The sequence below is a fragment of the Meles meles genome, chromosome 13 (genome assembly GCF_922984935.1).
Source record: "Meles meles chromosome 13, mMelMel3.1 paternal haplotype, whole genome shotgun sequence".
Taxonomy (NCBI): Eukaryota; Metazoa; Chordata; class Mammalia; order Carnivora; family Mustelidae; genus Meles; species Meles meles.
In genome coordinates, this window is record NC_060078.1 from 78,879,285 (window position 1) to 78,905,658 (window position 26,374).

Here is a 26,374-nt window from a genome sequence, read left to right on the forward strand (position 1 = left end):
TTTTCATATACCAAACGGGTTAATATGGCAAAAAATCATTTAACATGCTGCTTGGTGCATAATAAGGATTCAATGAATGCACATAGTAAGCACTATGGTCATGAAATCGTTCCAACATTTTGTGGTGGGCAGTATTATTACCCCCAGGTTGCAGATGGGGAAACTGTGGCATAGTTAGGTCACTTGTGAACAGCTTTATGTCCCAGGTCACATGGTGACTAAGTGTCTGGGCAGAAATTTGAACTCAGAACAGGCACCTTTGCCTCTGTCCACTATTTCTACTAAATCTATCCATCTCTCCTCATCCTCTGAGGGAATGTGCACACTTTGCACTGAGTTTGATATGTCAAAGTCCTTGATATGCTCTCTTAGGACAGTGGACCCTGCCACGGATTCTTGGCTCTGTTGAGGCCAATCCCTGCCCATTCAGAGCAGCTCTGAGAGTCCAGAAGTGGCCTGGGAGGGGCTTTAACAGAGCTTTCTGGTGACTGACACCCAGCAAAGGGCAAGTTGAGGCAGGGAGACTAAGAGTTCTTCTGCAGGGACATTCACAGGAGTGACCAAAGAGGGCAGCAGGAAGGGCTGAGGAGGGCTGCAGTGCACCTTGGAAGGCCTGCAGTGCACCTAGAAACAGCCCAGCTGGCTTTTCATTACAACAGCCTTAAAACAACCACAGAAACTGCCTGTCCCCTCATCTTACATCTCACTCCAACCTCTCTGGTCACTCCCTGACCATAGATTTCTCATAAATTCAAACTAACCCCTGAAAAGCCATACCTAGGACTCAGCTCATGCTGTCATGATGTTGGGCTGGATCTCTCAAGACCCGTTCCCTGTTTGGCTGGCATAATTAGTGCAGGTGGTTTAGTGGGCTCGTGTCAGGCAGGAACATGGTGCCCATTATGGTGGCACTCAGGTTCTGTCAGCCCTCACAGGAGGCTTGAAAGGTGAGTTGAGGCCCACTCCTGGATGAGTGCTGAGACTTGACCCTGATGGCAGTGGAAAGTACATTGAGGCATTCTGAGTAGGGAAGTGAGTTGAACATATCCGCATTTTATAAGGTAAAACTTGGGACATTCTAGGGGAGAGAGGTAAATCCTGTCAGCATAGGAGTGGGCACAGAGTAAGCATTCCATAAATGCTTATTGAATCCATCAATGTGGATGGATTACAGAGGGAGGACCAGGGAAAGGGAGATCCACAGGCAGGCCCCTGGTGTAGGTCAGGTTCAAGAACAGGAAGATCTAATCTAGCAAAATGGCAGTGTGAATAAAAAGAAAGACAGCCTTGTTGGTAAGTTAGATATAAGAGGTACAGAAGGAGAAGAATCAAATATAACAACCAGATTCCCAACACATTTCTTGCGGAGCAGGATGACACTGTTGGAAGAAAGAGACTGTGTTGGGTTTGGGACTTGGGGTGGATGTCCAGGAAGCCACTGGAAATGTTGGTCTAGAGCTTGGCTGGAGTTGTAAGGGCTGATCAGCATGAGAGAGGTGGATTTTGGGGTCTTCCTTCTAGAAAGCTCTCAGAGTACATGAGCTCTTTCAGAGGGAAGACAGCATGAGAAGAGACCCAAGACAGTACGTGGCAGAGCAGCAACACTTAAGGTATGGGAGAGAAGAAAACAGGTGAAGGAGATGGGGCAGTGGTGAGAGGAAGGAGGAGACCAGGGGGTGCTGGTGAGTGAAAACCAGGGAGGCAGAGAGAGTGGATGAGGGTTTCCTATTGTGTCAATGCAGGTTTGCCTCTGAGGCTGGTGAATGGAAGTGACCGGTGTCAGGGTCGCGTGGAGGTCCTGTACCAAGGCTACTGGGGCACCGTGTGTGACGACGACTGGGACATGCAGGATGCCGATGTGGTTTGTCGGCAGCTCGGCTGTGGCCTTGCCGTGTCGGCACCAGGCGGGGCCCACTTTGGTCAGGGCTCGGGGAACATTCTCTTGGGCTTTGTATACTGCTCAGGATGGGAGCCATACCTGTCAAGCTGCTCCCACAGCGGGTGGTACAACCATGAGTGTGGCCACAGGGAAGACGCCGGAGTTGTGTGCTCAGGTAGAGTTGACCTCACCTTGTCCATGCCACTTGGACAATAGGGGTTCCTGCTGATCTAACATCCCCTTGCATGTGGACAGGGCTTGTATTTTACCTGCTTTACTCCAGGTCATGTCTTATTTGATGTTAGAGGGCAGGCCCCTTTTCAGATAAATGGAGGCTCAGAGAGGGCAAGTGGCTTGCCTGGAGTCCTAAAGCTGGGGAAGTGGTGGAGGCGACTTTCACCCTCAGCCTCCTCCAGAGTTTGCCAGTGCCTTCACCCTGTGGTGTTGTTCTGAGGATCCTGCCCTGGGGTGACAGAATACCTTCCTACATGGCATTTTCTCCTCCTTTTACAGTCAGGAGAGAAGGACCAGAGAACTCTGGTCCTTAAAACTTAAATCTAAATCAAAAAGAGAAGTAAACAGTATGTTCTCTTTATTGGGGATTAAATGACCTGCTAGAGATATATATACCCGCAATGGAAGACAGAAATTCTTCCTGGCCCGACCTAGCGAAACCCGATGCTGACTTTCTCCTTTGTTCACAGAGGGCTGATTGGTGGTCACATACCAAGAGGACTTTTAATCCACAAAGAAACTCTGAAGATAACAATCATTGTGTCCCGCCAAGGGGGTTTCCTAGATGAGTTGTCCATCTTTAGAGTGACGTCTGGCGTTTGCTCTGTGGATGGACATGTGCACATGCTACCATGCATGGGCTGTGACCCTGATAATCCAACTATGACGTGAGAATGGCTTCTGCTAGAGAGTATGGCCCTCCAAGCAATCACTTTGGAGTGGGTTTATTTTAGCATTTGGGGATGCATCCTTGAAAACTGCCTTTCTTCTTAGTTGGACCCACCTTTCAGGAATTCTCAGCAATGGTAGATATTTCTCCTCTGAGGGGGTAGATAAGCTATAGAAATAAGAAGTTGGAATTTGAAATGTGAGCTTGTTAATCAGGTAGAGCTGTTCATTAATGGGGTGATTTTTTGTTAGAGACAGCAGGGGTGGGAAGTTGATGGCAGGAGCAAAAAACATCTCTGGTGGCATTCCAGCATTGCATAAGGGCTGGCAAAATGGCAGAGAGACGAACTCTCTCTGGTAAGTAAGAAACACAGGCTTTTAGCAGTGGGTAGGGTCACTGCATCCTGCCCTTGTTTCAGAGCTGAGGAAGTAGAAGGCCAGCTCTTCTCAAACGACGGCCAATGTCGAATGACTCTTCTTTCCTCCACTCTGTAGCTTCTTTGTCTCCCACAGAGGCATCTCTGGCAATCACTGAGGGAGAAGATAACATTGTTTTTATGTCGATCCTTATGGGCTCATCACCTGAACTCATAAGGTCATCTCTGATCCAGAAGAGGTACATAAGGTTTAAGAGATAGGGGTGCTCAGTTCCCAAGAGGGAACTTCTGAACAAGCCCTCAGGCCTAAATGGGTAACCCTCCCATGGGCCATGTCCCTGAGACTGGGAAGGGACTAACCTGAACAGCTACTTCCAAGGAGTTCCAAGGTCGAGCTTGGTGTCCAGTCCTTAGGGGGGGTCCTATTGCTCATGCTCAGTGCCTACCTTTGTGGTCCTCACCACTGCATGCTGATGCTTGGCCAGACTGGGGTGCCGGGTCTCTGGCTGCAGGACCTGGAAAGGCAAGTGCATCAGAGGTCCCATGAATCCCCCACCCCCTGGGGGTATTGCCAATGAGAGAACTGAGAGGTAGTCAATACAGCTCAAGTTTTTGTCAACCTGAGCTTTGGGAAGGAAAGTCACTGCCTATATCCCATGGGAAACTTTGACCCTAGGACAGGAGAAGGATAGCCTTCCCATGAAGGCCCCTGACCAGAAGTCAGCATGGATCATTTAGGAATCTTAGTGGTACACATGCCAGGCATTTCTGTTCCTCAGCTGTTATGCTTTCCTGTCCCTAAAGCCTATGGGGTGACATCTGACTTGGCTGTTTTCTATTCCCTATGATTAAGGACACGGATGTCACTAGAGCTAAGGATGAGACTGACTTTATTATAATTTAGCCTTGTCTCTCCCCAAGATTCTTATCTGCAGCAACTATAAGAGGAGAATCTACTCCTCGCTATAGTAGCTTCCCATGAGAGCCCTGCTATGTATTAGGAGTTACAGCTGGGCCTGACAAGTTCTTTTGCACAACTAGTCCATCCAGGGTGAAAGTGAGGGGCTCAGGGCTTTGGCTATCTAACTGTGACACAGGACTCCAGATAGAACTTACCTAGAACTACTCTTGCAGAAGCTCGACTGTGGGGTGGAGGTGGGAGACACACTTCCTCTAGATCCAAAAAAACCTCATGTAGAAGCCCAGCAGGGCGTTCAGAAATACAATGAATGCTCTGGTGGCAGTGGACTAAGAGGAGCCATCAGGTCATATCCTCTTCAAGCCCCAACACCCAGTAGGCTCTTACTGGGAACTGGGGCAAACAGCACAGTTTCTTGAAGCAATTTGAAAATAATAGGTTTGTTTTTTTTTTAAGATTTTTATTTATTTATTTGTCAGAGAGAGAGCAAGAGCGAGCACAGGCAGACAGAGTGGCAGGCAGAGACAGAGAGAGAAGCAGGCTCCCTGCCGAGCACGGAGTCCGATGTGGGACTCGATCCCAGGACGCTGGGATCATGACCTGAGCCGAAGGCAGCCACTTCAGTGTAAGTAAGTAATGAACTGAGCCACCCAGGCATCCCTGAAAATAATAGGTTTAAAGCCATAATCTTACTTAATGGGTAAACACTGGAAGCATTTTCACTAAAGTAAAAAGGAAAGAATGGCCTTCAGGCCTCTTGTCACTTAACAGTGTACTAGAGATACTAGCCAGTACAATTAGACAAGAGAAATCAATTGGAAGCATAAGGATTAGAAAAGTTATTTTCCCATCTGCACAGGTCACATGTGAGATGGTGAGTATCAAGGTCAGTAGGTTGGTAAAGAGATATTCCCCCAAAATAGCCTTATAGAATGAAAGAATTTGAGGTTGGAATGGTATGTTCCCTTTTCTAAAGTTACATAACAAGATAAAATCCAAGTCAGAAATGATATCTCTTAGCAGATTCTACTTTAATTTCAGTCCTTGAATCTCCTCAGAGGGGACCTAACTTTACATTTTCTGTTTTTCCCCTGTCCTTCTACAATTTGTCTATGCAGATAGCACTATAGAGTATACTATGGCTACTAGTACAATAAGTAATGAATAATTTTATTTGGTTCTCTCTCTGAAGGTAATTATACCAACTATATACATGGGTTTCACCCTTATACAGGGAGACGTCTAGGGGATGGGTTAAAAGGGTGTTGTATGCATATAGAACAAAGGAAGATCCCATGTGACCCTGCAGAAAACAGTTTTCAAAAGCTGCTTTCCATGATGTCTAACTCTAATCATTACCTTTGTTACTATATACAGCCACCACCTGGATCCCCAACGTTGCATCTTCAACAACAGATATAGATAAATATTTCAATCCACCACCCAAGGATCATTCTCAGCTTCTAAATGAAGTTTGGGTTTGCAAGTGACAGGAGGCATCTCAGGGTGTATCTTTCTTTAATCTTGTCCCTGTGTGTGTGTAGTTGTAGAGCTGGGAATAGAGAGAGAAGTCTCTGAAGATCAGATCCCGGATCTGATCTTAGAGCATGGCCCACTAATTCCACTGAGATCCTGGGCTTATGTTTTACAAAGATCCTCCCCACAGTGCTCAGTGTAAGTTCTTGGGGCCTCTCCAGGACTTCTGGGACCATGCAGGTCTTGTGGTTCCCAGACCATGAGGTAGAGCCCTGAAAAGAGCAGGGCCAGGTGCTGGACTGGCACCTTTCTTCCCAGGGTGCATCACATCCTGGGATGTTGGCAGAACCAAGTCAGGATGCCACAGAAGGCAATAAGTTGCCCATTCATGCACGGGTCTTGGCATGCCCCAGTAGCTGTAGAGCTCCATGATGGGTGTGCCCAGGGTGGATTAGGCTTGTCAACCCCCTCACCTTCATCCAGGTGATGGGGTGCTTCTTTACAGTGGAGCATCCTCAGCCTTGAGCTGATTAGGATGTCTCTGCTCTTTTACTGTGGTGAAGATTAACCACTGGACATGCTGAAAAGTCATAACCTACGCAGGGGACATAACCCAGAAAGAAGTCACTGAGTCTTACAAATGGTTTTAGCTTATGACCTTGAGATACACTCGGTGGGGGATTTCTGTTCTTTATCCCTCAGGAACTGAGTCAGGTTTGAAACTGAGACTGGTGGACGGAGGTGACTGTTGTCAGGGCTGTGTGGAGGTCTTGTACTGAGGCTCCTGGGGCACCATGTGTGTTGACAGCTGGGACTCCAATGATGCCAGTGTGTTCTGTAGGCAGTTGGGCTGTCAGCCCCTGGAAGTGCCCAGTTTGGTCAAGGTTCAGGGTCAATTGTGCTGGACGACGTGCACTGCTCTGGGCATGAGTCCTACCTGTGGAGCTGCCCTCACAATGGCTAGAACTCCCACAACTAGAGCCATGGAGAAGATGCTGGTGTCATCTGCTCATGACACCAGGTGGGGATGAAATATACCAATATCTCTCTCTGAGATTATCTTCAACGGAAAGAAACACATGACCCTCGATAAGACCCACATCCAACCCTCTCTGAGGTATTCCATGAATCCCAAGGTTTCCTGGTAGCAGCTGGCTACTGAGTACAATGGAAAGGAAAGTGTTGGGTCACTGTCCTCCCTTTTTGGCCAACAGAGAAGAACCATTATCACTTGGTAGCAAAATGCCATGCTGGGGGAAAGGGCCATCCACTATTCACTGAACAGAAAAAAAATGGGTCTCTTCTTTCTTGGTAGGATCATCTATTCTGCCCACACCCCTCTTCCAAGGGCCTGATGATCAAGGCACAACTTTTGGGAACATGTTGGAAAATAAACCACCTTCCCTCCTTCATGGTTGTATTCCTCTGGGTCCTCCATGAGGCTGACTCAGAAAACAGGATTGCCGTCTACACTGTGAATTTGGGAGGGCTATAAAGAGCAGTTCAGAAGTGAGCTACTCTGTAGGGAATGGCAGGTCGCTGGAACATGGAAAGCTTATGAGTCTGATGTAAATGTGGAGTGTGAGCCTGGCCCACTGCAGAAAGGTCAAGAAAGCTTGTGAAGCCTGTGAGCATTGCACCTGGGCTGGTGGAATTTGGCTCCTTCTAAACTAACTGCCCTGAATCATTCTTGTTGCGCCTCTACAGAGGGAACGCTATGTCTTTGATAGTCTGTCCTGGGCCTGCAGGGATATTCCTCCTCCTGGAACAGTAGTACTAAGGGCCAGCAAGGCAAGCAATGGGAGGGTGGGGCTCCCAGAGGACTGAGGGATTCAGGGCAGGCTCTGGTTCTGTCCACCCAAAGGCATGTGGAAGTGTGATCTCAGGCAGTATACACTGAGTTTCTTCAACCTTTGGTCCACTTGGGGCACCTGTGTGCTGTGTGTCTGACTCTTGTTTCTTTATCTCAACTGCTTGGCCTCAGTCCACACTCCAGCCAGGTGAGTCCTCTGCCACCCCACTGGGACTTTTCTCTCCCACCCACCCTTCTTCATTCAGGCTGGCCAACCCACTGCTCTTTGTGAAACTTGTGGACACTTTAATTTTCCCCACTGTCACTGAGATCCTAGCAGATGGTTCTTAAGTAGCTGTGGGATTTCCAAGAGTCTCACCCTCCCATGAGTCCATGAAGTTCCATTCAGTATGTGGAAACTGTCCCAATAAATGGCTGCCTGCAGTTTCAGAGAACTGGCCCATGTGCCATGAATCTCAGCTCTCATGTAATCCAGGCTGATAGGTTGAGTGGGAGAATGGATGCTGAGGACCGCCTAAGTCCTCCTGAAGAGCCACCAGGGCAGGCTGGCTCCTGTCCCAGGCTCAGGGCTTGCAACAGCCTCAGAATCCTTGGACACAGATGTGCATCCAACGAGGCAGGGACAGCAGTTGCAGGGGATGGGAGTGTCATAGTGACGGAGGTGCTCTAGGAACGGGGATACCTAGTTGGCTCCGTATTGACGCTCAACAGCCCTGACTCTTTTCTCCAAACTCCTGATATGCCAAAGCTCTCAGATCCACATGAGTCAAAGGACAAGGGTGGCAAACGTTTTCTATGGGACAAAAGAGAAAGCCAGGGTTAGAGATGTGGAGGCACCTGGCTGACTTCCACATGGCCTCTGTCCCGGAAAAGCTAGCAGAGCAGGAGACTTGAATAACCCACCCAGGGGGAAGGTGGCAGGATGCAGATGGGCAACTTTCACAATGCCTGCCTCAAATGGTTTTCACAAATGATTTCCATGATGTCTAACTATGGTCTTTACCTTTCTTACCCTATACAGACACTACCTCGTTCACCACCACCACAGCTGCAACCACAGAATTCGGTAAATATTTGGTCCAGCCTCCCAGGATCATTCTCAGCTTCTAGATAAAGATTGGGTGTGGAAGTGACATGAGGCATCATGTGGTGTGTCTTGCCTATCCTCCTCCCTGTTTTTGTGTATGTGTGTGTGTGTGTTCACATGCGTGCTCTAGGAACTAGGATATCTAGTTGGATCTGTGGTGACCCTTAATGACCCTGAATCTTTTCTCCAAGCTCCGGGTATGCCAAAGCCCTCAGATCTACATGAGTCAAGAGAGACGGGTGGTAAAAGTTTTCTACGGGAAAAAAGAACATGCCAGGCTTAGAGATGTGGAGGCACCTGGCTGACCTCCCCATGGACTTTGTCCCAGAAAAACTAGCAGAGCAGGAGACTTGCACAGCCCACCCATTGGGAAGGTGGCAGGAATGCAGTTGGGCAACTGTCATGATGCCTGTGACAAATGGTTTTCAGAAAATGCTTATCATAATGTTTAACTCTGGGTTTTACCTTTCTTGCCCTATGCAGACACCACCTGGTTCACCACCACCGCAGCTTCAAACACAGAATTCGGTAAATATTTCAGTCCACTCTGCCAGGATCATTCTCAGCTTCTAGATAAAGCCTGGGTTTGGAAGTGACAGGAGGCATCTCATGGTGTGTCCTTCCCTATCTGCCTCCCTGTATGTGTGTGTGTGTGTGTGTGTGTGCATGTATGTAGCTGGGGGATAGAGAGAGAAGTCTCTGAAGATAAGATCCGGGGTCTGATCTGAGATGGTGGCCCACAGATTCCATTGGGATCCTGGGCTCACGTTCAACAAAGGTCCTCCCCCAGGTGCTCAGTGTAAGCACTGGAGGCTCTCGAGGACTGCTTGGTCCATGCTGGTCTTCTGGCTCCCAGGCAATGAGTTTGAGGAGCGAGAAGAGGAGGACCATGTGCTGGGCTGGTACCTCTCCTCCCAAGGGGCAATACGTCCTGGGATGTTGGCAGAACTAAGCATACCACGGAAGGCAATAAGTTGCCCATTGATGAACGGGTCCCATCATGCCCCAGTGGCTGTAGAGCTGCATGTTGAGTGTTCCCAGGGTGGATTAGGCTTGTCCATCCCCTCACCTCCCTCCAAGTCATGGGGTCCTTCTTTACAGTGGAGCGTCATCAGCCCTGAGCTGACTGGGATGTCTCTGCTCTTTTCCCTGTGGTAAAGATTGACCTCTGGCATGTTGAAGGTCACTACCTGCCCAGAGGATTAGGCCAGAAAGAAGCCCTTGGGTCTTACAAATGTTCTAAGTTTATGAGCTGGCGATATACTCAGAGGGGGTTTTCTGTTTTTTATCCCTCAGGGACTGATTCAGGTTTGGCCCTGAGGCTGGTGAACGGAGGTGACCGTTGTCAGGGCCGCGTGGAGGTCTTATACCAAGGCTCCTGGGGCACCGTGTGTGATGACAGCTGGGACACCAATGACGCCAACGTGGTGTGCAGGCAGCTGGGCTGCGGCTGGGCCACGTCGGCCCCCGGAAGTGCCCGGTTTGGTCAAGGCTCAGGGCCGATTGTCCTGGACGACGTGAGCTGCTCCGGCCATGAGTCCTACCTGTGGAGCTGCCCTCACAACGGCTGGAACTTGCACAACTGTGGCCATGGAGAAGACGCTGGTGTCATTTGCTCAGGTGGGGATGAAGTAGACCCATATCTCTCTCTCAGATGGTCTTGGAAGGGAAGAAACCCACTACCCATGACAAGGCCCACATCCAACCCTCCCTGAGGTATTCCATGCCTCCTAAGCTTAGCTGGAGGCAGCAGGCTACTGATGTAAAATGCAAAGGGAAGTGTTGGGTCACTGTCCTCCCTATTTGGCCAACAGAGAAGGGCCAATATCACTTGGCAACAACATGGCATACTGGGGGAAAGGGCCATCCACTATCCAGTGAGCAGAAAAATGGGTTTCTTACTTCTTGGTAGGATCATCTCTTCTGCCCACACCCCTCTTCCCAGGGCCTGATGATCAGGGCACAACTTTCGGGGAATGGTTGTAACATAAATCACCTTCCCTCCTTTATGGTTGTATTCTTCTGGGTCCTCCATGAAGCCGACTCAGAGAAGAGGATGGCATTCTGCACTGTGAATTTGGGAGGGCCATGAAGAGCAGTAGGGTACTGGGGAAGGTACAAGGAATGGCAGATCACTACTACATGGAATGATAAAGATACACATAGGATTGTGGGGCTTGGATTGACCCTCTACAGAAACCCTGAAAAACTTTGTGAATCCAGGGGCATTGTACCTGGACTGGTAGAATTTGGCTCCTTCTAAACTAATTGCCCCAAATCATTCTTGTTGCTCCTCTACAGAGGGAACGCTATGTCTTTGATAGTCTGTCCTGGGCCTGCTTGGATATTCCTCCTCCTGGAACAGTAGTACTAAGGCCCAGCAAGGCAAGCAATGGGAAGGTGGGGCTCCCAGAGGACTGAGGGATTCAGGGCAGGCTCTGGCTCTGTCCACCCAAAGGCATGTGGAAGTGTGATCTCAGGCGGTATACACTGAGTTTCTTCAACCTTTGGTCCACTTGGGGCACCTGTGTGCTGTGTATCTGACTCTTGTTTCTTTCTCTCAGCTGCTCAGCCTCAGTCCACACTCCAGCCAGGTGAGTCCTCGGCTACTGTCCTCAGACTATTATCTCCCCCTACTCTACTTCCATCATGCTGGTCAAACCACAGCTCTTTGTAGATCCTGTGGACACTTTAATGTTCCCCACTGTCACTGAGATCCTGGTAATTCTTAACTAGATGTGGGATTCCAAGAGTCTTAACTGCATGTGAGATTCCCAAGAGTGTCACCTTCCCATGAGTCCACGAAGTTCCATCCAGTATGTGGAAACTGTCCCAATAAATGGCTTCCTGCGGTTTCAGAGAACTGGCCCCTGCACCATGAATCTCAGCTCTCATGTAATCTGGGCAAATAGGTTGAGTGGGAGAATGGACGCTGAGGACTAGTACCTTCCTACCAAAGAGCCACCAGGGCAGGCTGACTCCTGTTCCTGGGTCAGGGACAGCCTCCGATTCCTTTGACACAGATGTACTTCCAATGAGGCAGGGACAGCAGTTACAAGGGATGGGAGTGTCCCAGGGGACAGAGGTGCTCTAGGTCCTGAGAGAGGTATTTGGCTCTGTAGTGACCCTCAATGCCCCTCACTCTTTACTCGGCACTTTTGCTATGCCAAAGCTCTCAGATCTACATGAGTCAAGAGAGACAGTGGCAAAAATCTTCTACAGGACAAAAAAGCAAGCCAGGCTTAGAGATGTGGAGGCAAATGGTTGGCCTCCCCAACGCTTTGTCCTGGAAAAGCTAGTAGAGCAGGAGACTTGAACAGCCCACCCAGGGGGAATGTGCAGGATGCAGACGGACAACTGTCACAATGCCTGCCACAAACGGTTTTCACAAAATGCTTTCTGTGCTATCTAACTGGGGTCTTTCCTTTCTTGCCCTACGCAGACACCACCTGGTTCACCACCACCGCAGCTTCAACCGCAGATTTCGGTAAATATTTCGTCCACCCTCCCAGGATCATTCTCAGCTTCTAGATAAAGACTGGGTTTGGTAATGACAGGAGGCATCTCATGGTGTGTCCTTCCCTATCGTCCTCCCTGTGTTTGTGTGTGTGTTTGTGTGTGTGTGCGAGTGTGTTTGCGTGTGTGTAGCTGGGGGATAGAGAGAAAAGTCTCCGAAGATCAGATCTGGGGTCTGATCTTACAGGGCGGCCTACTGATTCCATTGAGATCCTGGGCTCAAGTTCAGTAAAGATCCTCCCCTCGGAGCTCAGTGTAAGCCCCGGAGGCCTCTCTAGGACTGCTGGAACCATGCTGGTCTCATGGCTGCCAGGTCATGTGTTTGAGCCCCGAGAAGAGCAGGGCCATGGGCTGGGCTGGCACCTCTCATCCCAAGTGGCATTACCTCCTGGGATGTTGGGAGAAACAAGTCAGCATGCCATGGAAGGCAAATAAGTTGCCCATTCATGCACAGATCCTGTCATGCTCCAGTAGCTATAGAGCTCCATGCTGAGTGCTCCCAGTGCGGACTAGGCTTGTCCACCCCCTCATCTCTATCCAGGTCATGGGGTGCTTCTTTACAGTGGAGCATCCTCAGCCTTGAGCTGATGGGATGTCTCTGCTCTTTTACTGTGGTGAAGATTAACCTCTGGACATGTTGAAAGGTCAATACCTGCCCAGGGGACTTAGGCCAGGAACAAATCCTTGGACCTTACAAATTTCTTAGCTTATGATCTTGAGATATACTCAGAGGGGGTGTTCTATTCCTTATTCCTCAGGGACTGATTCAGGATTGGCCCTGAGGCTGGTGAACGGAGGTGACCGTTGTCAGGGTCGTGTGGAGGTCCTGTACCGAGGCTCCTGGGGCACTGTGTGTGATGACGACTGGGATACCAATGATGCCAATGTGGTCTGTAGGCAGCTTGAGTGTGGCTGGGCCATGTCAGCCCCTGGAAGTGCCCCGTTTGGTCAAGGCTCAGGGCCAATTGTCCTAGACAACGTGCGCTGCTCTGGACATGAGTCCCACCTGTGGAGCTGCCCTCACAACGGCTGGAACTTGCACAACTGTGGCCATGGAGAAGATGCTGGTGTCATCTGCTCAGGTGGGATGAAATAGACCTGTATCTCTTTCTGAGATGGTCTTGGGTGGGAAGAAACACACTACCAATGACAAGGCCCACATCCAACCCTCTCTGAGGTATTCTGTGCCTTCCAAGCTTTCCAGCAGGCATCAGGTTACTGAGTACAATGGAAAGGAGAGTGCAGGGTCTGCTGTCCTTCCATATTTGGCCAATAGAGAAGGGCAATATCACTTGGCAACAACATCGCATACTGGGGGAAAGTGAGCAGAAAAAAATGGGTCTCTTCTTTCTTGGTAGGATCATCTGCTTTGCCCACACCACTCGTCTCAGGGCCTGATTATCCAGGCACAACTTTGGGGAGTATGCTTGGAACATAAACCACTTTCTGTCCTTCGTGGTTGTAGTCTTCTGGGTCCTCCATGAAGCTGCCTCAGAGAACAGGATTGCAGTCAACACTGAATTTCAGGGGGCTGTGAGGAGCAGTAGGGTACTGGGGAAGGTACAAGGAATGGCAGCTCACTACTGATGAAGTTTTAGAATAAAAGTGAGGCTCAGTTGGGTGGAGGACCGGAGCGGATGACCAAGAACAAATTCTTGAGATATCTTTGGTGCAAAATGGTCGTTTATTGTAGCCTGGGGACAGGTCCCGTGGGGAAAAAGAGCTGCTGCCACCGGATTGTGAGGGGTGGCCGATATGTAGGATGGGTTTGGGGAGGTAAGGAAGTGGGAGGTTTCAATAGAACTTTCATAACTAAAGAGGACATACAAGATACTGGATACCAGAGGCCTTGTTATTGTCAAGATCCTTTCCCCCTTTTTAGCAAGCTATTAACATTAAGATAGTTGGGAGATTCCTAAAGAATGTCGCATATGTCCCACCCAGGAGTGGGGTTGGAGGAAGGTTGCAGGGTGTCAGCTTTTGCTTTGTCCTCAGCCAGCCTTTTGTTCCCTCATCATAGTACATGGAATGCTAAAGAAACACATAGGAATATGAGGCTTGGATTGACCCCTTACAGAAACCCTAAAAAACCTTGTGTACCTTGGGAGAAGTGTACCTTTTCAGTTGGAATTAGGGTACTTCTAGACTAACTGCCCCAATTCAATTCTTAATGTTCCCATGCAAAGGGAACACAATGCCTTTTATGGCCTGTCTAGGACAGGCAGGGGCATTCCACCTCCTGGAACACCAACCGTCCGGCCCACCAAAGTAGGCAGTATCAGCAGGACAGAGGGTGGGGCTCCCAGAGGACTGAGGGATTCAGGGTGGGCCCTGGCTTTGTACACCTGAGAGCATGTAGAAACATGATCTCATGTGGTATATGCTGAGTTTCTTCAAACTTTGGTCAGGTTGGGGCACCTGTGTGCTGTGTGTCTGACTCTTGTTTCTTTCTCTCAGCTGCTCGGCCTCAGTCTACAATCCAGCCAGGTGAGTCCTCGGCCACGCCACTCAGGCTTTTCTCTCCCACCTACTCTACTTCCGTCATGCTGGTCAAACTACAGCTCTTTGTAGAACCCGTGGGCTTTTTTTTTCTTTTTTATTTCTTTTCAGCGTAACAGAATTCATTGTTTTTTGCACCACACCCAGTGCTCCATGCAATATGTGCCCTCCTTAATACCCACCACCTGACTCCCCCAACTCCCACCCCCCCCGCCCCTTCAAAACCCTCAGGTTGTTTTTCAGAGTCCATAGTCTCTCATGGTTCACCTCCCCTTCCAATTTCCCTCAACTCCCTTCTCCTCTCCATCTCCCCATGTCCTCCATGTTATTTGTTATGCTCCACAAATAAGTGAAACAATAGGATAATTGACTCTCTCTGCTTGACTTATTTCACTCAGCATAATCTCTTCCAGTCCCGTCCATGTTGATACAAAAGTTGGGCATTCATCCTTTCTGATGGAGGCATAATACTCCATCGTGTATATAGACCACATCTTCCTTATCCATTCGTCCATTGAAGGGCATCTTGCTTCTTTCCACAGTTTGGCGACCGTGGCCATTGCTGCTATAAACATTGGGATACAGATGGCCCTTCTTTTCACTACATCTGTATCTTTGGGGTAAATACCCAGTAGTGCGATTGCAGGGTCATAAGGAAGCTCTGTTTTTAATTTCTTGAGGAATCTCCACATTGTTCTCCAAAGTGGCTGCACCAACTTGCATTCCCACCAACAGTGTAAGAGGGTTCCCCTTTCTCCACATCCTCTCCAGTACATGTTGTTTCCTGTCTTGCTAATTTTGGCCATTCTAACTGGTGTAAGGTAGTATCTCAATGTGGTTTTAATTTGAATCTCCCTGATAGCTAGTGAGGATGAACATTTTTTCGTGAATCTGATAGCCATTTGTATGTCTTCATTGGAGAAATATCTGTTAATATCTTCTGCCCATTTTTTGATATGATTATCTGTTTTGTGTGTGTTGAGTTTGAGGAGTTCTTTATAGATCCTGGATATCAACCTTTTGTCTGTACTGTCATTTGCAAATATCTTCTCCCATTCCGTGGGTTGCCTCTTTGTTTTGTTGACTGTTTCCTTTGCTGTGCAGAAGCTTTTGATCTTGATGAAGTCCCAAAAGTTCATTTTCGCTTTTGTTTCTTTTGCCTTTGGAGACATATCTTGAAAGAAGTTGCTGTGGCTGATATCAAAGAGGTTACTGCCTATGTTCTCCTCTAGGATTCTGATAGATTCCTGTCTCACATTGAGGTCTTTTATCCATTTCGAATTTATCTTTGTGTATGGTACAAGAGAATGGTCGAGTTTCATTCTTCTACATATAGCTGTCCAGTTTTCCCAGCACCATTTATTGCAGAGATTGTCTTTTTTCCACTTATATTGAGATGAGGTTCCATATCTGAGCTCTCTACTCTGTTCCACTGGTCTATGTGTCTGTTTTTATGCCAGTACCATGCTGTCTTGGTGATCACAGCTTTGTAGTAAAGCTTGAAATCAGGTAATGTGATGGTCCCATTTTGTTTTTCTTTTTCAACATTTCCTTAGCAATTTGGGGTCTCTTCTTATTCCATACAAATTTTAGGATTATTTGCTCCAGCTCTTTGAAAAATACCAGTAGAATTTTGATCGGAATGGCATTGAAAGTATAGATTGCTCTAGGCAGTATAGACATTTTAACAATGTTTAATCTTCTGACCCAAGAGCATGGAATGGTCTTCCATCTTTTTGTGTCTTCTTCAATTTCTTTCATGAGTGTTCTGTAGATCCTCGAATACAGATCCTTTACCTCTTTGGTTAGGTTTATTCCCAGGTATCTTATGGTTCTTGGTGCTATAGTAAATGGAATTGATTCTCTAATTTCCCTTTCTGTATTCTCATTATTAGTGTATAAGAAAGCCACTGATTTCTGTACATTGACTTTGTATCCTTCCACATTACTGAATTGCTGTATGAGTTCTAGTAGTTTGGGGGTGGAGTCTTTTGGGTTTTCATTATAAAGTATCATGTCATCCGTGAAGAGAGAGAGTTTGACTTCTTCATTGCCAGTTTGGATACTTTTTATTTCTCTTTGTTGTCTGATTGCTGTTGCTAGGACTTTTAATATTCCCTGCTGTCACTGAGACCCTGGCAGATCATAACTAGATGCAGGATTCACAAGAGTCTTAACTGGATGTGGGATTCCCAAGTGTCACCATCCCACGAGTTTCATCCAGTATGTAGAAACTGTCTCAAGAGATGGCAGCCTTCAGTTTCAGAGAACCTGCCCATGTGCCATGAATCTCAGCTCTCATACAATCAGGGCTGAGAGGCTGAGTGGGAGAATGGACGCTGAGGACTGCCAACTTCCTCCTGAAGAGCGACCAGGACAGGCTGGCTCTTGTCCCGGGCTCAGGGCTTGCAACAGCCTCAGAATCCTTGGACACAGATGTGCATCCAACGAGGCAGGGACAGCAGTTGCAGGGGATGGGAGTGTCATACTGACGGAGGTGCTCTAGGAACGGGGATACCTAGTTGGCTCCGTAATGACGCTCAACAGCCCTGACTCTTTTCTCCAAGCACCTGATATCCCAAAGCTCTCAGATCCACATGAGTCAAAGGACAAGGGTGGCAAACGTTTTCTATGGGACCAAAGAGAAAGCCAGGGTTAGAGATGTGGAGGCACCTGGCTGACTTCCACATGGCCTCTGTCCCAGAAAAGCTAGCAGAGCAGGAGACTTGAATAACCCACCCAGGGGGAAGGTGGCAGGATGCAGATGGGCAACTTTCACAATGCCTGCCTCAAACGGTTTTCACAAATGATTTCCATGATGTCTAACTATGGTCTTTACCTTTCTTACCCTATACAGACACTACCTCGTTCACCACCACCACAGCTGCAAACACAGAAATCGGTAAATATTTGGTCCAGCCTCCCAGGATCATTCTCAGCTTCTAGATAAAGATTGGGTGTGGAAGTGACATGAGGCATCATGTGGTGTGTCTTGCCTATCCTCCTCCCTGTTTTGTGTATGTGTGCATGTGTGTTCACATGTGTGTCACTGGGGGATAGAGAGAGAAGTCTCTGAAGATCAAATCTGGGGTGTGATCTTCCAGGGTGGCTAACTGATTCCATGGGGATCCTGGGCTCATGTTAAGCAAAGATCCTCCCCCAGGGGCTCAGTGTAAGCCCTGGAGGCTTCCACATACCTAGGACTGCTGGAACCATGCTGGTCTCGTGGCTCCCAGGCCATGGGGTCGAGCCCTGAGAAGAGGAGGGTCATGTGCTGGGCTGGTACCTCTCTTCTTGAGGGGCATCCCGTCCTGAGATGTTGGCAGAACGAAGTCAGAATGCTGCGGAAGACTAGATGTTGTCCATTGAGGCATGGGTCCCGTCATGCCCCAGTATCTGTACAGCTCTATGCTGTGTGTGTCCAGGGCGCATTAGGCTTGTCTACCCCTTCACTTCCATCCAGGTCCTGGGTTGCTTCTTTCAGTGGAGCGGCCTCAGCCTTGAGTTGATTGGCATGTCTCTGCTCTTCCCTGTGCTGATGATTGACCTATGGTATGTTGAAAGTCATGCAGTGCCCAGGGGATTAGGCCAGGATCAAGCCCTTGGGTCTTACAAATGTTTTAAGCTTATGAGCTGGTGATAGACATGAAGGGGGATTTCTGTTCTTGATCCCTCAGGGACTGATTCAGGTTTGGCCCTGAGGCTGGTGAACGGAGGTAACCGTTGTCAGGGCCGCGTGGAGGTCCTGTACCAAAGCTCTTGGGGCACCGTGTGTGACGACAGCTGGGACACCAATGACGCCAACGTGGTGTGCAGGCAGCTGGGCTGCGGCTGGGCCACGTCGGCCCCCGGGAGTGCCCGGTTTGGTCAAGGCTCAGGGCCGATTGTGCTGGACGACGTGAGCTGCTCCGGCCATGAGTCCTACCTGTGGAGCTGCCCTCATCGTGGCTGGAACTCGCACAACTGCGGGCACCATGAGGATGCGGGTGTCGTCTGCTCAGGTGGGTCCTCAAGATTTTGAGCCCCTCTTTGGCTTGTTAAATCTCTAGAAGAACTATTGTCTCTCACTGTTGCTTCATCTTCCTGAGTTTGCAGAAGGGGGGCCATTTTCCCTCTTAGCGTGAGAGGAATGTGCATCACCAGTCACCAATCACACTGATGTGGCTGAATGTCATGGGAGGACACAGCCTCTTTATCAGCCCGTCGAACAGCTTCGTGTTAGTGGGCAGAAAAGTTTTGAGTTCTTTGTTTTTTTTTAAAAATATTTTATTTATTTGACAGAGAGAAATCACAAGCAGGCAGAGAGGCAGGCAGAGAGAGAGGAGGATGCAGGCTCCCCTCTGAGCAGAGAGCCCGATGCGGGGCTCGATCCCAGGACCCTGAGATCATGACCTGAGGCAAAGGCAGAGGCTTTAACCCACTAACCCACCCAGGCGCCCCCCCCCTTTTTTTTTGGTGGCATCCCCTGTGAGGCTACCATGGGACCCCTCTCTGAAAGTGTTATTAGCGACAGGGGTCAGGCACTCAGCATGTCTTGTTCTCTGGATCCCATGAGGCTTCATTCTGCACAGTCTTCCCAGAGACTGACAACGTGTCCTATTTTTTTTTTTTTTTTTTTTGCAGATGGACAAAGCACTACTACTACCCCAGGTGAGTAGCTGCATCCCAGCCCAGCATGTTTCCTCTCTGGAATTCAACTCTCATGTTTCTAGAAACTAAAGAAGAGGTCTGGCGGTTCTCTTCGAGGACTCTGGTATTTGTTACAGGGACCAGCTGAGTCCCCAGGACTTTGGCTCCAACTTAGCTTAGTTCAGGGCCCACCGGGATCCCCTGCCACTGTCGGCTGCCAGGTTTGCCCAGAGAAGCTGCAGTGGAAGGATTTTTGGGCTCCTCTGTTCATTTCAGAGGAGAGCAACCGCTCAAGTCAGAATTGTGATCATTTGAGAAATAAGACAAGGAAAACTACCACACCTTGTGTGTTCACAAATTCTATCCCGTTGGAAGAGTAGTCCCCAAGCTTTCCTTTACCCCGCAGTGAAAGCATTCAGTGCCCAGTCTGTTGCACATTGTAGCTGCATACTCTAGCCCATCTGGGCCATTCGCAGTGCACACTGGAATTGTCCAGGTTCTGAGAAGTCCTGCCGTCAGGGAGAGACTTGCGTGCAGTACTGTGTCCTTACCAAACTAATGACCATGGAACGAAAACTTTTCCAATAAAATCATAAAATCACTCATTCTCCTTTCAGATTGGTCGTACCCATCATCTGCAACCACTACACGTAAGTCTCACGTTTTTCCAGCTGAGGGCTTGGGCTTCTCATCCCAGGCTGACTTTTCATGGAACAGGTGTCGGTTCAATGCACAGCCCAGGTCAGCCTGTAAATGCAATCTCCCCTCTGTATATCGCTCCCAAGCTGTCCTCACACAGCTAGCCTCTGTCTTCCAGACACTCAGCCTTTTGATCCCCCCAGCTGGGTCGATGACTTTCGTTTTAGTAAGGAGACCTACTTGCCCTTCTTCTAAGGAAGTGAAATAAGTTGTTCTTCAAAGAATACACTCAAAGGCTGTATTTCTTGGGGTACCTCCGAAGCTTTGAGAGAGGGAAGGGAGACAATGAATGGATATGTTCACATATAATCGATCCTTTCCAAGGCAACTTTACCTCGAGGCTGTTGCTCAATAGCTTTCCCTCACTCTTAAGAAACGATATGGACACTTGTTTCTGTCATTGAATATTTTCTCCCCAGCCATTTAAATGCCTGCCCTGTATTTCATTACACAGCTATGACCATGAAATAGGGAACTAGTCCTGAACTGCTGGACACTTGCGTTGTTCACATTTCCTCATTCTTATGAATGATGCTCTGATGCAGAATAGTTTTTGAGTCTTTGCATCCCTCCCCAGTGTTTCCCAGAGGAAAGCAATAAATTTACTGGACTAAAGTTAGCATAGTGTCTGGTACATAGAATGTGCTTACTAAACGCTAACTCTTCTGATGTTAAGTATTCTAAGGTCTTTGTTTTATATGTGGTCCAATGGCCATCCAGTCTGATGTAAAATTTCAGAATGTGGAAGAGAAACTGAATCCTCCCTCAGGTCCCAGAGGACTGAGGGATTTAGTGTGGGCCCTGGCTCAGTCCACCTGACGGCATATAGACACAGGATCTCAGGTGGTGTACGTTGAGTTCCTTCAACCACTGGTCACGTTGGGGCACCTGTCTTCTGTGTGACTGACTCTTGTTTCTTTCTCTCAGCTGCTTGGCCTCAGTCCACAACCCCACCAGGTGAGTCCTCGGCTACGGTCATCAGGCTATTATCTCCCTCCAACCCTTCTCCTGTCACACTGGCAAAACCACTGCTCCTTGGAGAACAAGTGGACACTTTAATGTTCCCCACCGTCCCTGAGATCCTGGCAATCCTAAACTAGATGTGGCATTCCCAAGAGTCATAACTGGATGTGGGATTCCCAAGAGGGTCACCTTCCCATGAGTCCACGAAGTTCCATCCAGTATGTGGAAACTGTCCCAATAAATGGCTTCCTGCGGTTTCAGAGAACTGGCCCATGCACCATGAATCTCAGCTCTCATGTAATCCAGACGGATAGGTTGAGTGGGAGAATGGCCGCTGAGGACTGGCGCTTTCCTACCAAAGAGCCACCAGGGCAGGCTGGCTCCTGTCCCTGGGTCGGGGACAGCCCCCGATTTCTTTGACACAGATGTGCTTCCAATGAGGCAGGGAGAGCAGTTGCAAGGGATGGGAGTGTCCCAGGTGACGGAGGTGTTCTAGGTCCTGAGAGATCTCTTTGGCTCCATGCTGACCCTCAAAAGCCCTGACTCTTTTCTCCAAGCTTTTGCTATGCCAAAGCCCTCAGATCTACACGAGTCAAGAGAGATGCGTGGCAAACGTTTTCTACAGGACAAAAGAGCAAGGCATTCTTAGAGATGTGGAGGCACCTGGTTGGCCTCCCCAATGCCTTTGTCCCGGAAAAGCTAGTAGAGCAGGAGACTTGAACAGCCCACCCAGGCGGAATGTGGCAGGATGCAACGGACAGCGTTCTTAATGCCTGCCACAAACAGTTTTCACAAAATGCTTTCCATGATGTCTAACTCTGGTTCTTGACCATTCTTGACCTATACAGACACCACCTGGTTCACCACCAGCGCAGCTTCAACCACAGATTTCGGTAAATATTTTGTCTACCCTCCCAGGATCATTCTCAGCTTCTAGATAGAGATTGGGTGTGGAAGTGACAGGAGGCATCTCATGGTGTGTCCTTCCCTATCCTCCTCCCTGTTTCTGTGTGTGTGTGTGTGTCGCTGGGGGATAGAGAGCGAAGTCTCTGAGGATCAGATCTGAGGTCTGATCTTCCAGGGTGGCCCCCTGATTCCATGGGAATCCTGGACTCATGTTCAGCAAAGGGCCTCCTGCAGCAGCTCAGTGTAAGCCCTGGAGGCTTACACTTACCTAGGACTGCTTGACCCATGCTGGTCTCGTGGCTCCCAGGCCATGGGGTCGAGCCCCGAGAAGAGGAGGGCCAGGTGCCGGGCTGGCACCTCTCTTCCCGAGGGGCATCCCGACCTGGGATGTTGGCAGACCAAGTCAGAATGCTGCGGAAGACTAGAAGTTGTCCATTGATGCACAGGTCCCATAGTGCCCCAGTGGCTGTAGAGCTCTATGCTGGGTGTGCCCAGGGCCCATTAGGCTTTTCCTAATGGAAAAGCCTAACTTCTATCCCGGTCCTGGGTTGCTTTTTTCAGTCAAGCATCCCCAGCCCTGAGTAGATTGGGACGTCTCTGCTCTTCCGTGTGCTGACTATAGACCTTTGGCATGTTGAAGGTCATTCCGTGCCCAGGTGCTTAGGCCAAGAAGAAGACCTTGGGTCTTACAAATGTTCTAAGCCTATGAGCTTGAGATAGACACGAAGGGGGATTTCTGTTCTTGATCCCTCAGGGACTGATTCAGGTTTGGCCCTGAGGCTGGTGAACGGAGGTAACCGTTGTCAGGGCCGCGTGGAGGTCCTGTACCGAGGCTCTTGGGGCACCGTGTGTGACGACAGCTGGGACACCAATGACGCCAACGTGGTGTGCAGGCAGCTGGGCTGCGGCTGGGCCACGTCGGCCCCCGGAAGTGCCCGGTTTGGTCAAGGCTCAGGGCCGATTGTGCTGGACGACGTGAGCTGCTCCGGCCATGAGTCCTACCTGTGGAGCTGCCCTCATCGTGGCTGGAACTCGCACAACTGCGGGCACCGTGAGGACGCGGGTGTCGTCTGCTCAGGTGGGTCTTCAAGATTTTGGGCCTCTACTTTGGCTTGTTAAATCTCTAGAAGAACTATTGTCTCTCACTGTTGCTTCATCTTCCTGAGTTTGCAGAAGGGGGGCCATTTTCCCTCTTAGCGTGAGAGGAATGTGCATCACCAGTCACCAATCACACTGATGTGGCTGAATGTCATGGGAGGACACAGCCTCTTTATCAGCCCGTCGAACAGCTTCGTGTTAGTGGGCAGAAAAGTTTTGAGTTCTTTTTCTTTTTTTAAATATTTTATTTATTTGACAGAGAGAAATCACAAGCAGGCAGAGAGGCAGGCAGAGAGAGAGGAGAATGCAGGCTCCCCGCTGAGCAGAGAGCCCAATGCGGGGCTCGAACCCAGGACCCTGAGATCATGACCTGAGCCGAAGGCAGAGGCTTTAACCCACTGAGCCACCCAGGTGCCCCCCCCCTTTTTTTTTTGCTGGCATCCCCTGTGAGGCTACCACGGGACCCCTCTCTGAAAGTGTTATTAGCGACAGGGGTCAGGCACTCAGCATGTCTTGTTCTCTGGATCCCATGAGGCTTCATTCTGCACAGTCTTCCCGGAGACTGACAACGTGTCCTATTTTTTTTTTTTTTTTTTTTTTGCAGATGGACAAAGCTCTACTACTACCCCAGGTGAGTAGCTGCATCCCAGCCCAGCATGTTTCCTCTCTGGAATTCAACTCTCATGTTTCTAGAAACTAAAGAAGAGGTCTGGCGGTTCTCTTCGAGGACTCTGGTATTTGTTACAGGGACCAGCTGAGTCCCCAGGACTTTGGCTCCAACTTAGCTTAGTTCAGGGCCCACCGGGATCCCCTGCCACTGTCGGCTGCCAGGTTTGCCCAGAGAAGCTGCAGTGGAAGGATTTTTGGGCTCCTCTGTTCATTTCAGAGGAGAGCAACCACTCAAGTCAGAATTGTGATCATTTGAGAAATAAGACAAGGAAAACTACCACACCTTGTGTCTTCACAAATTCTATCCTGTTGGAAGAGTAATCCCCAAGCTTTCCTTGACCCCGCAGTGAAAGCATTCAGTGCCCCGTCTGTTGCACATCGTAGCTCCATACTCTAGCCCATCTGGGCCATTCGCAGTGCACACTGGAATTGTCCATGTTCTGAGAAGTCCTGCCGTCAGGGAGAGACTTGCGTGCAGTACTGTGTCCTTACCAAACTAATGACCATGGAACGAAAACTTTTCCAATAAAATCATAAAATCACTCATTCTCCTTTCAGATTGGTCGTACCCATCATCTGCAACCACTACACGTAAGTCTCACGTTTTTCCAGCTGAGGGCTTGGGCTTCTCATCCCAGGCTGACTTTCCATGGAACAGGTGTCGGTTCAATGCACAGCCCAGGTCAGCCTGTAAATGCAATCTCCCTGCTGTATTCGCTCCCAAGCTGTCCCCACACAGCCAGGCTCTGTCTTCCAGACACTCAGCCTTTTGATCCCCCCAGCTGGGTCAATGACTTTCGTTTTAGTAAGGAGACCTACTTGCCCTTCTTCTAAGGAAGTGAAATAAGTTGTTCTTCAAAGAATACACTTAAAGGCTGTATTTCTTGGGGTACCTCCGAAGCTTTGAGAGAGGGAAGGGAGACAATGAATGGATATGTTCACAAATAATCGATCCTTTCCAAGGCAACTTTACCTCGAGGCTGTTGCTCAATAGCTTTCACTCACTCTTAAGAAATGATATGGACACTTGTTTCTGTCATTGAATATTTTCTCCCCAGCCATTTAAATGCCTGCCCTGTATTTCATTACACAGCTATGACCATGAAATAGGGAACTAGTCCTGAACTGCTGGACACTTGCGTTGTTCACATTTCCTCATTCTTATGAATGATGCTCTGATGCAGAATAGTTTTTGAGTCTTTGCATCCCTCCCCAGTTTTTCCCAGAGGAAAGCAATAAATTTACTGGACTAAAGTTAGCATAGTGTCTGGTACATAGAATGTGCTTACTAAACGCTAACTCTTCTGATGTTAAGTATTCTAAGGTCTTTGCTTTATATGTGGTCCAATGGCCATCCAGACTGATGTAAAATTTCAGAATGTGGAAGAGAAACTGAATCCTCCCTCAGGTCCCAGAGGACTGAGGGATTTAGTGTGGGCCCTGGCTCAGTCCACCTGACGGCATATAGACACAGGATCTCAGGTGGTGTACGTTGAGTTTCTTCAACCCTTGATCACGTTGGGGCACCTGTGTTCTGTGTGACTGACTCTTGTTTCTTTCTCTCAGCTGCTTGGCCTCAGTCCACAACCCCACCAGGTGAGTCCTCGGCTACGGTCATCAGGCTATTATCTCCCTCCAACCCTTCTCCTGTCACACTGGCAAAACCACTGCTCCTTGGAGAACAAGTGGACACTTTAATGTTCCCCACCGTCCCTGAGGTCCTGGCAATCCTAAGCTAGATGTGGGATTCCCAAGAGTCATAACTGGATGTGGGATTCCCAAGAGGGTCACCTTCCCATGAGTCCACGAAGTTCCATCCAGTATGTGGAAACTGTCCCAATAAATGGCTTCCTGCGGTTTCAGAGAACTGGCCCATGCACCATGAATCTCAGCTCTCATGTAATCCAGACGGATAGGTTGAGTGGGAGAATGGCCGCTGAGGACTGGCGCCTTCCTACCAAAGAGCCACCAGGGCAGGCTGGTTCCTATCCCTGGGTCAGTGACGGCCTCCGATTATTTTGACACAGATGTGCTTCCAATGAGGCAGGGAGAGCAGTTGCAAGGGATGGGAGTGTCCCAGGTGACGGAGGTGTTCTAGGTCCTGAGAGATCTCTTTGGCTCCATGCTGACCCTCAAAAGCCCTGACTCTTTTCTCCAAGCTTTTGCTATGCCAAAGCCCTCAGATCTACATGAGTCAAGAGAGATGCGTGGCAAACGTTTTCTACAGGACAAAAGAGCAAGGCATTCTTAGAAATGTGGAGGCACCTGGTTGGCCTCCCCAACGCCTTTGTCCCGGAAAATCTAGTAGAGCAGGAGACTTGAACAGCCCACCCAGGGGGAAAGTGGCAGGATGCAGACAGACAACGTTCTTAATGCCTGCCACAAACGGTTTTCACACAATGCTTTCCATGATGCCTAACTCTGGTTCTTGACCATTCTTGCCCTATACAGACACCACCTGGTTCACCACCAGCGCAGCTTCAACCACAGATTTCGGTAAATATTTTGTCCACCCTCCCAGGATCATTCTCAGCTTCTAGATAAAGATTGGGTGTGGAAGTGACAGGAGGCATCTCATGGTGTGTCCTTCCCTATCCTCCTCCCTGTTTCTGTGTGTGTGTGTGTGTCGCTGGGGGATAGAGAGCGAAGTCTCTGAGGATCAGATCTGAGGTCTGATCTTCCAGGGTGGCCCACTGATTCCATGGGAATCCTGGACTCATGTTCAGCAAAGGGCCTCCCGCAGGAGCTCAGTGTAAGCCCTGGAGGCTTACACTTACCTAGGACTGCTTGATCCATGCTGGTCTCGTGGCTCCCAGGCCATGGGGTCGATCCATGAGAGGAAGAAGGCCATGTGCTCAGCTGGTACCTCTCTTCCCAAGGGGCATCCCATCCTGGGTTGTGGCAGAACCAAGTCAGAATGCTGCGGAAGACTAGAAATTGT

At 49.1% G+C, this 26,374-nt stretch overlaps 1 protein-coding gene across 38 annotated transcripts in view; it reads left to right on the forward strand.

Annotated features, from left to right (window-relative positions):
- The window catches only part of DMBT1 (deleted in malignant brain tumors 1), an 80,429-nt gene that overhangs the window by 26,773 nt on the left and 27,282 nt on the right, over positions 1-26,374 (forward strand). For 10 of the 38 annotated variants that reach the window (XM_046026304.1, XM_046026312.1, XM_046026335.1 and 7 more), the window contains 19 exons: positions 1,743-2,054; positions 8,389-8,433; positions 8,938-8,982; positions 9,751-10,074; positions 11,019-11,048; positions 11,897-11,941; positions 12,729-13,052; positions 14,428-14,457; positions 17,327-17,371; positions 18,147-18,470; positions 19,093-19,119; positions 19,716-19,748; positions 20,725-20,754; positions 21,609-21,653; positions 22,421-22,744; positions 23,369-23,395; positions 23,992-24,024; positions 25,000-25,029; positions 25,885-25,929. In XM_046026304.1, the coding sequence (XP_045882260.1) occupies positions 1,743-2,054; positions 8,389-8,433; positions 8,938-8,982; positions 9,751-10,074; positions 11,019-11,048; positions 11,897-11,941; positions 12,729-13,052; positions 14,428-14,457; positions 17,327-17,371; positions 18,147-18,470; positions 19,093-19,119; positions 19,716-19,748; positions 20,725-20,754; positions 21,609-21,653; positions 22,421-22,744; positions 23,369-23,395; positions 23,992-24,024; positions 25,000-25,029; positions 25,885-25,929 (2,118 nt within the window). The remainder of the gene's footprint in view (positions 1-1,742; positions 2,055-8,388; positions 8,434-8,937; positions 8,983-9,750; positions 10,075-11,018; positions 11,049-11,896; positions 11,942-12,728; positions 13,053-14,427; positions 14,458-17,326; positions 17,372-18,146; positions 18,471-19,092; positions 19,120-19,715; positions 19,749-20,724; positions 20,755-21,608; positions 21,654-22,420; positions 22,745-23,368; positions 23,396-23,991; positions 24,025-24,999; positions 25,030-25,884; positions 25,930-26,374) is intronic. The other 28 variants (XM_046026313.1, XM_046026319.1, XM_046026316.1 and 25 more) reach the window with 11 other exon arrangements.